Here is a 14,933-nt window from a genome sequence, read left to right as displayed (position 1 = left end):
CTTTACTTAATAATACAACTTTAGTTAAATAATACATACTACTTTTTCCAAAAACCACTGAGGCCAACATGTTTTTTCAATTTGTTGAGCTTATGACCTTCTGAATAAACACTGTCCCACAGATTCCTCTGCCTCTCTGGAGTCTGCCACTGTTATCTGGTCCATTCTGCAACCTCTGCCTCACTCTCCTAGACTGATATGAAACCAGGCTCTGGTTTTCCTCCCCTGTGGGTCAGTTTCATGTTGACTTCAGCTGGGTCCCATACCTTATGCCATTTATCAAGCTATAGCATACTGAAAGATATTTAGAAACCCTATACTAGTTGGTGGGAAACATGAGGAAACCAATACCTCCATGGCCACAAGTCTGTGAACACTCTGTCCAAGCCGTCCACCCTGAGAGCTGACAGTTGACGATGCATTCCACCAAGCAGGGAATGCTCATTCTCTGGGGCTTCTCCAAATTACGCTGCAAATGGAAATGAAACACAACTTTATTGGAGGACTCACTCTTTAGTCAAATCACTGTCCTTTCGCGAGAAAGACTCTCCTTTACTCTGTGATACTAACCTTTCCATATTTCAGTGGGGAAATATATCCTTTCTTATATAAACTGGTGACAATCATAGAAAATGATTGCCCTTCGATTACCAAATAAAAACTTGTCAGCCCAAATTTCTTTTTATAAAATCCTAAACTCCATTAAGCTGCCAGGAAAGCAGAGGTGTCTCATTACACAGAGATCTGTCCTGTTGTTCAATCAGCAAGGAACCAGAAAGACACTTCAATACCAAATTCAGGCACTTTGTGCTTCTGAATAGGCCAAAAGTACATAGAGGGCCAACACAGAAAGCCAGCTAAGCTAGAAAATAAATAATATGGGGATAAAAATACAATCAGAAACCCATCTGAAGTGCATAAAAAAGCCTGGGCTAAAAATACAATCATGGTCGTAACGATGGGTCAAGTTGATGATACAGTTTATTTTTTTTTTCTTGTCCTCTCTGAAACCAGCATCTTGGGAAATGGTAAAATTTTCTAATGGCCAAGGTAGCAGAGGTCTTCGTGAAAGAATAAAACACCTGAGAAACACAGAAAGAATAATAAAAAATTCTGCTCTAGGAATAACACACTATTTGTGTGCTTACTTAGGAAAACTTGGACATTCAATGTGTGTTATATGTTAGCAATACCCTCACCAAGCTAAAATTAATGATTACAGTACAATGACTTGCCAAGTGGGTGAAATGGATATTATTGTAATGAGACATATAATCTGTCTGAGATATATGGATATTCTAGTCATGTTAATAATTTGAGATTTTTAAAAACTGATATTTTTTACATATTTATCGGGCATATGGTATCTGGAAATCACAGAAACTGACTTTCTGTTAATGAATAGTTTATATATTTTTGTATCAAAAGAAAATACTCATTACATACACTAAATAAACAATGCTCACCTATTGGGAGTTGTAGATTAATGATTTTTTTTTTTTACCCTGAAACAGTCAACTTCTTTAGAGGCTGATTAAACAAAATAAATGTCAAAATAAATCATGGTATACAGCACTCCGCCCTGGATCAGCCAGTTTCAGAATTTGACCAAATGGAAATCCATTTCAGATGTTCTGTTCTTAGGATTGGTGACATAGTCTGCAACTGCTCCGTTGGTTTAAAGAGCATGAGCGTGTTGTGACAATACTTAACAGAGCGAAGTCAGGATAGGTGACAGAGGTTTGTCTTGTTTTAATTCCCACTGATGTATTCCACCTCTCTTAAGAGAAATGCCACCAATTTTCATTTTGCCAGTTTGTTAAAGAAGTTTCTGGGGAAATGTGAGTTAACTGGCCCCCTTTTTCCAATTTATTGAAAGATTCTTTCAAGTGATTCTTGAAGTGTGATAGTATCTTTACTTCTATTAAACTGCCTCCACAGTGGTTTTCATTTACATGTTAGCAAGAAAATGCCAAGTTCTTTGGAAAAGTTCTGACTATAGCTTTTGTCTGAACTCCATATAGTTTGGAACAGAGGAAAAAAAGGAGGGCAATAAAATTACAAACATTCAGAACCCATTAATTTGAAACTTGGCAGGGATGCATTTTAATGTAGGTTGCAAAGAAAAATCTCTGCTATTTATCCAAATATTATCTGCTTAAGCAAACTGACATGATTCTGTAATGGCAAGAATCCATGTTCGTCTTCTATGCAAGGGACAGTATTATCACATATGCAAATGAATCACCTGTCCAATACAAAAGAATCATATTTAAATATTAAAGTCACCCCAAGGTCAACAGTTTGGCAAACAAGTACAGTTAAATAACATTTTACAAGTAATAAAAACATATATTTTTAATGAACCCATTTCTCCACTACAAAAATGACCTTTCCCAGTCATTTTGACTAAATTCAAAACTAGTGAGCTATAACCGTACTATACTGGCACCCTTTACTCTAACTGAACCTAAGCTGAGATGAGAAGAAATTAGTCTGTTATCTATATTGGACCTCATGGAACTGCAGACCAATATTAAGAAAAACAAGCCTTGGATGTGAGATATTAATATAAACACATTACCTGCTCACATTGGTCCATGCTGACTGGCTTGCCATCACTGCGCACACAGCTTAGTAGGCGGGTTCTGACGCCTTGACCACAGGGTGCATTTTCACTCAGCTGGCATGTGCTCCACTCTACAGGCATAGGATCACCCATACTGAGTTTCAAAATTATGGCCATGTGAGCAAAATACAACAGATCTTTGATTATCTGCATTGGTGGAGGATAGTCCACACATAATCCTAAAATCATTTCCAGGTAGCTTTGGGAAGCATAGTGCAATGCCTTTATTGCAAAACAAAAACCAAATACACAAAGAAAAGTGAGTTACCTGCTTAAATTTGCTTTCCAGAGATAAAGAGCCAAATGGTTTGTTAGAAACCATCTCATGGTTGGTTGAAGTAGAAGAGGAAATATACTAACCAGGATGGTGAAGAAAAACCACTTTAGAATCAACTATTCGTTTAGGATAATTGAGAGAAAAAACAACCCAGAAATGATGCCAGTTGCTATGGTCCAGAAGCTTGTGTCCCCCTGCAAAATTCATATATTTAAATCGCAACCCTCTAGGTGATGGTATTTTGAGGGAGAACCTTTGGGAGATAATTAGAACATGGGAGCTGAGCGCTCATGAATGAAATTAGTGCCTTTATAAAGGAGGCCTAAGGGAGTTTGTTTGCCCCTTCCATCCCGTGAGAATGTAGCTAGAAGGCACTGTCTGGAGATACAGGCCCTCCTCACTAGATGCTGAATCTAGTAGCACCTTGATTTTGGACTTCCAGCCTCCAGAACTATAAGAAATACATTTTTGTGTTTTATAAGCTACATAGTCTATTGCAATTTGTTATAGTATCCAGGACAGACTAAGACACCAATCTTTCATGTAAACTTGAAAATGTTTTCAATACTAAATCCAATCATTTAAACCATTTAGTGCATTTGATACAGAATAGTTAAAAGAGATGCTCCAGGAAAGAAAGAGGGAAAGGCACATAAAATTGCATGGACTGTTACAGAAACTATATTTTTTTCAAATTATTCTATCATGAGAAAAAGTTTTACAGATTTGGCTAGTCATATTACAAACTAGATGGTGAAGAATTAGAATAAATTATCCCATAGTTAATTTGATTTTGCTTTCTTTCTTTTTTTGAGACTGAGTCTCAGTCTGTCGCCCAGGTTGGAGTGCAGTGGAGCAATCTCGGCTCACTGCAAGCTCCGCCTCCCCGGTTCACACCATTCTCCTGCCTCAGCCTCCCGAGTTGCTGGGACTACAGGTGCCCGCCACCACGCCCGGCTAATTTTTTCTATTTTTAGTAGACACGGGGTTTCACCATGTTAGTCAGGATGGTCTTGATCTCCTGACCTCGTGATCCACCTGCCTCGGCCTCCCAAAGTGCTGGGATTACAGGCGTGAGCCACCGTACCTGGCCATTAATTTGATTTTTAAACAACTGTTATTTTTGGTGTCAGTAGAAAGGAAGACCCTTGATCATACAAAAACTCATTAAGGAAATTTTCCATATTTGGTAGATGATCTAGTAGTTTAATAGGAATAGAATAGCAAACCCATGTATAGTAAAATCAGTCTTTCAAAGATATGCTCTTCCAATAAAGCAAGTTTTATTGTATTTCTGAAACAGTACTATAAAAACCAGAGATCTTTTCTCTAAAGAAAAAGGACAAATACACCAGGTCATCTTCACCCATGAAGACAATCAGACAGCCCCACAGAAGTCACTATGAGGTTTTCCACAAGAGGAATCTCAGCAGTCAACGTGGCTGTGGTGAGGATTTTTTTTTTTTTTTTTTTTCCAGAAAAGGCAATTACCTTGCCTCTGCAGGCATGTGGTGGTTTGGTTGTCAGTATTGAATTCAATGCTGTGACTTAACATGGTTCCACATTTTGCAGCATTTTGGAATGTCTGCTGCTGCAGGGAATGGCAAGGAGCAGATCAATGTAACCATAACAGTCCTCTAGTTTTAGACACTGAGCACTGTGGTGCCTGGAATAAATGCTGAGCAGTGGCCAAACAGCTAGACTTGATGTAATTCCCAGTGCCTCGACAACATCCCTGACCAGCCAGTCCTAGCATTCATTCTTATTCAGACCCATACAGAAAGTACATCACAAGCTCAGTTTTCTGAAATAATAAAAAGCAGGAAAGAGCCAAATTCTATGGCAGTATGATTCCATTTTCTCTCAATGGTAAATTATTCTCTCCTAGTTATTTTTGTTGTTTCAGTTTATCATGGCTTAAATCAACATTTTTCTGAAATGTTGCCAAATCTTTCTAAGCTTCTCTTACTACAGAGATTTTATGTGGCCTTGCTGATTCGACAGGCCAAGAGTGAGCATTTCTTTCTGTGAGGGGATACTAGAAACATCAAGTCCTCAGCCTTTTATGCAAGACACTCACACATTCTACTCTCCATTCTTAACCTTGAGAATGAAAACACACACAAAAATTCTCTCCTTAGTCAATGTTCAGGGAAAACGACAAGGTCATAGATTTCAGCTGTACCTGTTAGATTGTACTGGAACTGGAAGCAATTTTCATTAAGGAGGCAAGGCTGCACCTGTGAGTCTTCAGCACAAGTCCTTGAGCTCAGTGATGGTCTTAGCAGGTGGCGAGTTCTTCTCTGCATTGTGTGGGGATCGCATGACTATTAAAATCAGAGTAGGAAAAGTTAACTGTGGGCAATTTATTTGATAAATTATATAAGATATACACATATAAGTAGGCATATATATAACAATATAGGCAATAGATTATCTGGAGGGTTAAACATATTACTTAGAAAATGAAATCATTCTGTGATTTCTTAAAAACTGTTTTTTTTTCCACCTGACAATTCTTTGGTTTTTCCTGTGTTACCTCGAAGGCTACATTTCTATCTCCCATATATAATTAAACACACGGAGACTATTTCTATCATTTAAACTCACACTGTACTCTCAAATAGTCTGCAACAATGTAAGAGATCCATATATTTTGAATGTTTAAATGCTTTAAGAAAAAAAAGGAAGACACTGCCCTGTGACCTCAGATAGTCTAGTCTAATAAAAATAATCACACAGAAAATTTTCATGAGAAAATCATTTTTTAAACACCAGAACACAGAGATATAGAAAGGGAATTATAAAATCAATATTGCCAATACACTAGAACCTTCTTATTTGGGGATGCCTTTGGTCCACAGAGCATGGACAACTGTGCGCTGTTGCCTTTCCGGCAAAATTAATGTGAAAATGTGAACTCCAAAGATATCCTGCAAATATCATGATACCTGTGGCTCCACGTGTCCTCCTCAGCTCCTATAACACTCTTGACTCAGCTCCTATAATAGCCTCAGCTCCTATAATACTCTTGACCCAGGTCAACTGGCCTGCCAGATTTCATCTAGCTGGTCTACCCATAGTGGGGCTTCAAGCTCCTCCTACTCGAACAATCTTCTTTCCACTGTCCTCCAAATCCTATTCACCATTTTCAGAACACTAATCAAGCCTTACTCTTCTCACAGTCTTTTATCTAACAATGCCAGGTTCTTCTCTTCCTTTTTGAGCAAACTTCCACCCATCCTAAGGGATAGTCTGTATACAACTGCTTCTAAACACATACATGTGTATCCTCGTGTGCTACCTTTCTTTACGTCGCCATTCTGTTTCTTCATTGCCCTGCCTCTTACTTTCTTTACAAATTCTTTTAGGGCATGTCGAATGATGGTTTCTACTTCTCATGTCACTCCTTGAAAGTCTTGATATCAACTATATGTTGCAATTTTTCAACAAATACTATTAAACATGTTGACAACGTGTAATCCCAGACCCCCAAATCTAACAAGGCCCATAGATTCTTAAATCATGGGAGAAATAAAAGTCTCTGGATTAAGATAATCAAATCACCATTTCTATAGGTGAGACATTTTATTTGGTTTTTATTCCTATTCCCCTTTCAGATATAGTAATAAAGAACAAAACCTATAAACTGAGTCCTGGCTATGAATCAAAATTATTATGTTGGATTGCACTAAAATATGCAAAAAGTATGCCACAATTTTTTCTTTTAATTGTAAAAGTTTGAACCATTGATACACATTCACCATCCATGTGATTTTGTATTTGGATCTGTCAGTACTTATAAAGTAATTTTATACTGAATCGAATCAAATTGTCTCTAGATAATCAAGAAAGGCCCATGAAACCAAGCAATTATTCTTAATTATCTGCACATGCATTCCATGCTAAATGCTTACCGATAATTTATTACTATTTTACCAATTAATTTGAATGCTTCTTCTCATGTGGCAGAATAATAACAAATGATTTGTCGATAAAATAAAATGAAAGAATCTTGGTAGATGCTCCTGATTAGTGCTCTCCTGCATTTCTATCTTATAAAGTAATCAATTAATGTCTGAAACAAGTGATTACAGGTAAAGGCTTAGGTACCTGCTTAGTCTAAGCTATCAAGTAAAAGAGAAAATAAAACATACACACATCAATCAAATTACTATGTAACCTTGAACAATTCGCTTCTATACTCTAAACCTTAGTTCCTCATCTAAACCTAGATGAGACAGAAGAATGGGGATGGGATGAAACTTGATGAGATCTAAAAATTTTCTTCCTCGGATCTCACAGTCCATATGTGTCTAAGTCTGATGGGTATAGTTCTAAAATATCTTCGTGAGGCTCATCCACATTTCATACCATACAGTTTTGGATAATTACATATTAACATAAAGAAAACCAACACTGCATCTTACTCCCCTAAGTTACTTCCCATAGAAACAGGCAAAGAGGATTGCATGGGTTCACGAGCATGATTCAGCCTCGTCTCAGGCAGTATTTTCACACTTCATCTTGTAAAAATTCTCCTAGTGCTGCTAACAAATGATAGATTACTGTTTCTCCTTATTTCTTTCTAATAGATATTTATAGAAAGTTTAATGTTAGTGTTTTTATCCTTATTTGTTTCTCTCTATTAGCTGTTTATAGAAAGTCCATAAAATAATGAATTATCCACAAGAGAGATGGAGGAGGGTGAGGATAAGTAAAAAAGAGAAGAGAAAGGATGTTTATATCTATCTGGATGATTTCTTTATTAGATCAAGACTCTTCAAATACAATTCTGGATCTTCTCTTCTCTAGAGTAATTATATAAAGACATATTGTCAATTTCCTGCATATAGAAGTGGGAAAATGATGTGTGAATAACTAATCAAAAGTCAACTTTGGACCAGTTTTATTTTTAAAAAATCAAGGTTATATAGCTAATGTTTATTTGCTAGGGAAGATGATCCAGTTAGAACCTGTTAGTGTCTAGTACAGAAATCCCTTCTTGAGACTAGTTTTTCTAACTTACTACTTTTGTAAAGCAGCATTTACCTTAAAGTTCAGTCTTCCCTTATGACGTTATGCCTTCACACATTTTGTTATCTCTAGAAGCAAAGCCTTTTGCCTGACTTAAATACTTGTATTCATATCCCTCAAGATGAAATCAGATGTCCTTTCTGTGAGCCTCAATTGACTTGCTTGGACCCATAATAAATGGAATTGCCTCATCTAGTAAACATTTCTGTTACATGTATTTATGTTTGTGCATTCCTTCCTATGGGCAATTTGAGAGCCAAAGTCTTAATTTTCTTAGACATTCTGTGCCATGTACTGTGTCTGGTATAGAGCATACAAATAATAAATGTTTGTTATGTGTAATAATTTGGTTCTTCAAGGGTAATATGACTATATTTTTGTAAGCTGCCATTAGGGACAAATGGCCAAGCCTGGATTATGATCATATTGTCTGAATGTAAGAGTTTCCCATAGCTATGTATATCTGATGAAAAGAATATAATATTTTCTCTTTTCTCATAACATTTCCTATAAAATCTAGATGGCATTTTCTAGAAAAATAGAATCTGTCAGGAAATTAATAAAAAATATACATAACTGAGTTTTAATTTACTCATATAAAAGATGACAGACAGACAATTTAGATAAGACATTTTAAATACATCTAAACAAATAGGTATAACTTGATGTTTTTCTCATTATCACTGAACTAGTAATAATCAGAGTTTAATAAAACTTGTGATAAATCCAATTATTTGTGAATTTAAATCACTCTGCAAATTTCTTGTCTGGGGATGAGCGTGACTCCAAGGCCTGGCCTTGTAAGCTTCCATCAGATACAGAAACTCAATGCCTTTATTCTGTTACAGGGCCTAACTGATAATTCTGAGATGGTCTCTCCCTTGGTTAGCCTATTAGTCCTACTGTCAGTAGCTTTGCTGTTTCTCTCTCTGTCTTTTCCTGAGGCCAAAATGGATCTATACTTCAAGAACTTTAGTTTTCTTATTTGGAAAAATAGTGTAAAACGTTCACAAAAATACCTTTGCAGAGCTTTCGGAAGAATTTTTTAATGAAATTAAACTCTAGTTCTCCAAAGCTGACAAGGAATGAGAAAATATATAGAAAAGTCTGGATCTGAAGAATTGTTACTCATACTTCACAGGTTTAACACAGTTCTCAGAGATTCTTAGGTGAGGGTCACAGAAGTAGAGACAAGATCTTTTCACATCACAGTGCAACAAGGAGAGCCAAACCAAGAACACACAGACCATATGCTCAGTATAAAGTGACAAGCCATCACCACAAATCCCAAACCACAAGAGGTGGGACCGACAGTGGAAGCCCTGGACCTGTGTGATATCAGCATCTGACAGAAGAGAGCAGAAGGTAAAAATGGGGCAATCTGATGACCCAAGGCAACCAAAATGGGGAACTAAAGCTGAGACCTGGAGAAATTTTCACACTTCAAGAGCAGCTGAATATAAGGGGTTTATGGAGAGGTCTTGGAAGCTGACACAGTCTGGATCCACTGAACTGTCAACATTAACAAGCCAGAGCTCCCTTCCAGAACAGTCTCCTCCTCTCCCCCACCCCTCTACTAAACAGAAACAGGTGGGAAGAATTTCCCAACTGAGTGAAACAAGGAAAATAGCAGTGAGGAAAAAGAAGACCAGGAAGCAAGGTGAGGGAGGAAATGGGAAACATTAAATCTCACAAAGTAAGCTGTTTTCTTTTTGACCGTGTGTGTGTGTGTGTGTGTGTGTGTGTGTGTGTGTGTGTGCGTGTGTGTGTGTGTATGAGAGAGAGAGAGAGAGTTGGAGCCTTGGAGCCATGAAATCAAATGAGAAGAAAATAATCCTCAACCATACTCCCTTTTAAAAGTTCACAGAAACGAATTTCACAGAAAAGTAAACAAAGAAAGAGATAAAATTTAGAAAGCCTATTCTAAGGAAAAAGAATAAAGGGCAGCTTAACATCCCCACAGATTAGGCAGTGCAGCAGAAAGAAATGCACACAAAACATATAAAAACTACTGTATCCAAAGGGGTTAAAAGTCACTTAAGAAATGACCCAAGATATAAAAGAACAGCAAAAGATTAGAAAAAATTCAAAAATTAGGTGACAGAACCCAATAAATAATTAGAACTTTAAAAATTATTTTTAGAAACAAAAATGAAACAAGAAGAAATACAAGAATAAAAATACAACAAATAATGCTTAAAGAGAAATTAAAGATGTAAAGAAAACAATTACAAAACACATTCAAAAAGAGATATAAAATAATTTGAAAAAAACTGACAAATAGAGAAGTAAGGAAAAGCAGATGCCACATGTATGTAATAGAATTTCATGAAAATGAAAACCAAGGCAAGAGCACAGAACTTAACAAAAAGAAGATTCAGAAAACTTTCCAATAAAAATAAAGAAAAAAATTTCTAACTACTTATTGGAAAGGCACATCAGAATCACCAATACTGAGACATATCCTAGTATAATTATTAAACTTTATAGAAGAGAAAAAAATTCTTTGAGTATTGGTTTATAAAGAAAATAAAGTATTGTCAGACTTTTTTACAGGAAAATTTTATTCAAGAAGAAAATGTAGAAATATAATAAATATGCACGAAGAAAAAAAAAAAACCACATGATCCAAGGATTGTATGTCCAGCATAGCTCACTTTCAAGTATAACAACCAAAGATAAATGGACACAAGACCTGAAGAGACATTTCTCAAAAGAAGACATACAAATGGCCAACAGGTAAATGAAAAAAATGTTCAATGTCACTAATCATCAGGGAAATGCACATCAAAACCAAAATGAGATATCACCTCATTTCAATTAAAATGGCTATTGTCAAAAAGACCAAAAAAAAAAAAAATGTTAGGCATGGATGGAGAAACAGAGGGACTTATACTCTTTTGGGGGGAATGTAAATTAGTCCAGCCACTATGGAAAACAGCAGGAAGTTTCCTCAAAAAATAAAAAATAAAATTCCATATGATCCAGCATTCCCACTACTGTGTAGTAGTGGGAAATGAAATAAAAGGAAATGAAATCAGTTATGTTGAAGAGACATTTGCAGTTCCATGTTTATGGAAGCATTATTCATAACGGGTAATATATGGAGTGAACCTAAGTGTCCATCAGTGGATGAAGGGATAAAGAAAATGTGACATACACAATGGAATACTATTCAGCCACAATAAAATTACATCCTGTTTCTTTTTTTGCAGCAATGTGAATGAACCTAGAGGACATTAGGTTAAGTGAAATAAACCAGGTACAGATAGACAAATATGGCATGATTTTACTCATCTGTGGATTCTAAAAAGTTTGATGTCATAGAAGTAGAGAGTAGAATTGTGGTTGCCAGAAGCTGGGGAAGGTAGAGGAGAGAGTGAAATGAGGAGAGATTGGTTAACGAATAGAAAGCTATACTTAGATAAGAGGAATAAGTTCTGGTGTTCCAGTACACAGTAGGGTGATTATGCTTAACAATATTACACTGCATTTTTAAAAACAGCCAAAAGAGAGGATTCTGAATGTTCTCATCACAAAGAAATAATTAATGTATGAAGTGATGTATATGCTAAATACCCTGATTTAATCATTATACAATGTATACATCTATCAAATCATCACATGTACCCCATAAATATATACAATTATGTGTCTATTAAAAACGATTTTTTAAAAAACATAGATATACTGTTAATGAACTCAAACTCATGTTTCCATGAGCCCTATCTTAGGAATTTCCTGGAGACCGAGTTTTAGACATACATTCCAATGACTGGAAATACTTCAATATAGAGATTTGCAATGAGCCACTTCACAGGTGGAACTTAGATAAAAGCTACATGCTCTGAAGATCTATATAAAACACAAATGTAAAAAAAAGGAGAATTTATATGAAAAATATTAATGTTTTCAAATACTCGTGTTGGTGGTAGTATAGTATTATTCTGAGAATGTTTTCTTTTATGTGGAATAAAGCAAATGTGTAATTATTATATATTCTATTTCGATTATAATCTTCAGTGTCCTTGATAAACTTGATTCTTAGTATGAAAAAATGAGATACAGATGTAAGACAGAACTAACTCCTGTTGTTCTGAATTTCAATTAGAAACATTAGTATATACCCACTTTTATATTTTGTCTTCAAAATAAAGGAAATAATAATATATATTATAAAGTTCTGCCTACTGAAGTATCTAGGAATAGTGGAATCCAGTAACAATAAGCACTCCTAAAGCTCTTTCTGTGGCACTGAAGAGGCATTGCCACTAAAACAAATCAGGTCTTTATAGAGCAATAGCTGATTCCAAGTCTGACAAAGGAAATGTCCAAGATGAGCCTGAAACATCCTGACATATATAGCACAGAAGCTAATGAGGACCACCACAGTCTTTATTGAAATATTTATAGGACATATTTTAAAAGACTGTCACTAGGAGAATCTGAATATTATTGTAAATGATAATTGAAAAGGATTAAAACACATCAAATTTGTTTAAATCTGTGATTTCATAACAACACAAAAGAAATCACATATGGTGAAAGCTGCTAAAAATTCCCCATTTTGAAAACCAGCAAATAAAAAGTTGATATTAATTTTGCTTGCCTCCTCAATACAAAATGGATTATTGAATAATTAAATGGCCATGGAAGCAAAAATTCTTTCAATAGAAACAGTTCCACAAACAAATGAGGAAGAATGATAGAATTTGAACACTGCCATTTTGCATTCCCTAAACAGCAAAGGCTGTGGTCGTTGACCATCAATGATAGCCACACTCACAAAAAGTGATAAACACACATTATGTGCTTTCTGGCAAACAGCACACTTTCTATGAAGGAGTCTTGTCAAAGACTAATGAAGCCTTGATATCCAACTTCCAATTTACAGGAAATTCAAGGATAAAGGAACATGTTAAACCTCACCATGCAGATGCAATTCACGAAAGAGAGACTGAAAATGTTTATAGGACAGGTGGCCTGTTTCCTCACCAATAAATTACTAGGAAGGGGGAAAACAAGCAAGGGGAAGAGAAGCTAGGTTAAGAGAGGTTTAAAGACATATCTAAAGACAGAACTAACAATCTGAATTTGAACCACTCTGGTTTTAGACCTGTAAGGAGAAGTAAGGAAAAGACTATCATAGACATCAGGGCAGAATTTACTTTTAAGGGAAGCAAGTTAGTTACTATTAGGAGGAAGTTGTGAAGTTCTTCCTTCCAAGTAGCTGGGAAGGTTCTGCCTCCTGGGTGACTGTTACAGGGGTATTCAGCTAATAATTATTTAATTGTATATGTGTGAAACATATAGTTTATTTGTTCTGCATCTGTGTCCTAATCAGTTTTGAAGAAGTTAAAAGAATCTTTCTCTCATCGTTCTTGGAAAATGCAAGATTATTTTCAGTATGAGATTTGAGAGTTTCCTGACAACCATCTTTTCCAAAGTGTGTTGTTTTCTATAGTGTGTTAGGAGGTACCAAGAGAAAATCAGGGTTCCTAGTCAAATATAATGAGAAAACATTGACCTAAATAGTGCTAAACAAGGATTTTTTGCAATAGAACTTAATGATGTTTGGTAGAGTCTGCGATTTGTTATTAAAATCTATTTTCTGTTTTCATTGTTGGCACAAGACTGATCACACATCCCAGTCTTCTTTGCAGTTAAGTGACCATGTTACTGAGTTCTGACCAATGAGAGATAAATGGGAGGTCTTATGTGACACTTCCACTCCTGACACTAAATCCCATTTGTCATCCTCCAAGCTCTTTGCTCCCTCCACAGAGCTGGAATAGTGGTAACCAAAATTACTTTGAAAGTCAAGCTTGAAAGCAGCACACCCACTATGGGCTTGGGCCTCAGAGTGATGCATATAACAGATTCAGATTGCCCTTTCTACAACTGGAAAACTCACTTTGGACTGTTTTATGGGTGATCAGCAAAAATTACATTGCATTTGAACCATTATAATTTGGGGCTATGTGTTTTGACAAATTATCTATAACTGGTACACTGTACATGGTGACTCTTGAAGAGTTTCAAACTTTTATGTTTCAATTTAGCATTTCATGTAACACAATTTGAATTACAGATTTAAGACACATGAATGTGAAATCATTGTAAATTACAAAGTTATTAATTTATTATCTATACGCATCACTTGGTCTCCTTGAAAATTTTTCTATTAAGATTTACACTCATTTTAAACAAATAGTTTTTGAAAATACATTAAATGCAAGACACGACACCAATGAATAAAACATTATCTAAGGAAGAATTTTCTTTTTATAGTCTGGATTTTCAAGATATCATACCTTGTCTCCCCAAAAGACTTACAATTATGCTTTAAAAGAACATACTAGGGATTTAAAAGGAAACGGAGCTATTTCACCCTCCATACAAAATAAAAGAACTTACTAATGTTGCCTCTGAGAAAGTTAATTTACTAATTTTTTATACGTGTTGAAAGGTAAGGTGGCAGGTGGGTGAGGTTAGTCTTAGTCATCCACATAAGTGGTTTTTCGTTTGTTTGTTTTTCAAACTTCAAGCCATTACATATTATTGGGTTGTGAAAACAATATTAGTAACTAATACTTCTGTAGTGTTTACTATATGTCAGTCACCATTCTAAGTTCTTTAACTCATTTCATCCTTGTAACTGCCTTATAAGGTAGATATATTATTATTCCCATTTTACTGATGGCAAAGTTAAGCAATGGTTAACTTTGGTTAAGCAATTTCATCAAGATTACACAGTTAGAGGCAGAGCCAAGATTCCAACCCTATCAATCTTGTGAGTCCATGTTTTTAATTATGCCATCTTGGTTCTCAATTTAGTGGGTAAAAGCCAGCAATATTCAAACTGATAGGGCACAGCATGGTAAACATCTCTCATACACTCAGGGTAAAAATTATTTCAAAAAATTATGTATATATATTCATAATATCTATAGGTAAACAATGATTTGTGTGTTTTTTGTGATATAAAAC

The 14,933-nt window shown here is 35.5% G+C and overlaps 1 protein-coding gene across 2 annotated transcripts in view; it reads right to left on the bottom strand.

Annotated features, from left to right (window-relative positions):
• The window catches only part of LOC105492585 (thrombospondin type 1 domain containing 7B), a 900,526-nt gene that overhangs the window by 57,002 nt on the left and 828,591 nt on the right, over nucleotides 1-14,933 (bottom strand). For both annotated transcript variants that reach the window (XM_071072671.1, XM_071072672.1), the window contains exons 18-20: nucleotides 5,092-5,233; nucleotides 2,585-2,700; nucleotides 352-469 (exon numbers count right to left, since the gene is read on the bottom strand). In XM_071072671.1, the coding sequence (XP_070928772.1) occupies nucleotides 352-469; nucleotides 2,585-2,700; nucleotides 5,092-5,233 (376 nt within the window). The remainder of the gene's footprint in view (nucleotides 1-351; nucleotides 470-2,584; nucleotides 2,701-5,091; nucleotides 5,234-14,933) is intronic.

This window comes from Macaca nemestrina, chromosome 11 (genome assembly GCF_043159975.1).
Source record: "Macaca nemestrina isolate mMacNem1 chromosome 11, mMacNem.hap1, whole genome shotgun sequence".
NCBI classification, from domain to species: domain Eukaryota; kingdom Metazoa; phylum Chordata; class Mammalia; order Primates; family Cercopithecidae; genus Macaca; species Macaca nemestrina.
This window is presented reverse-complemented; position numbering and strand designations above follow the sequence as displayed.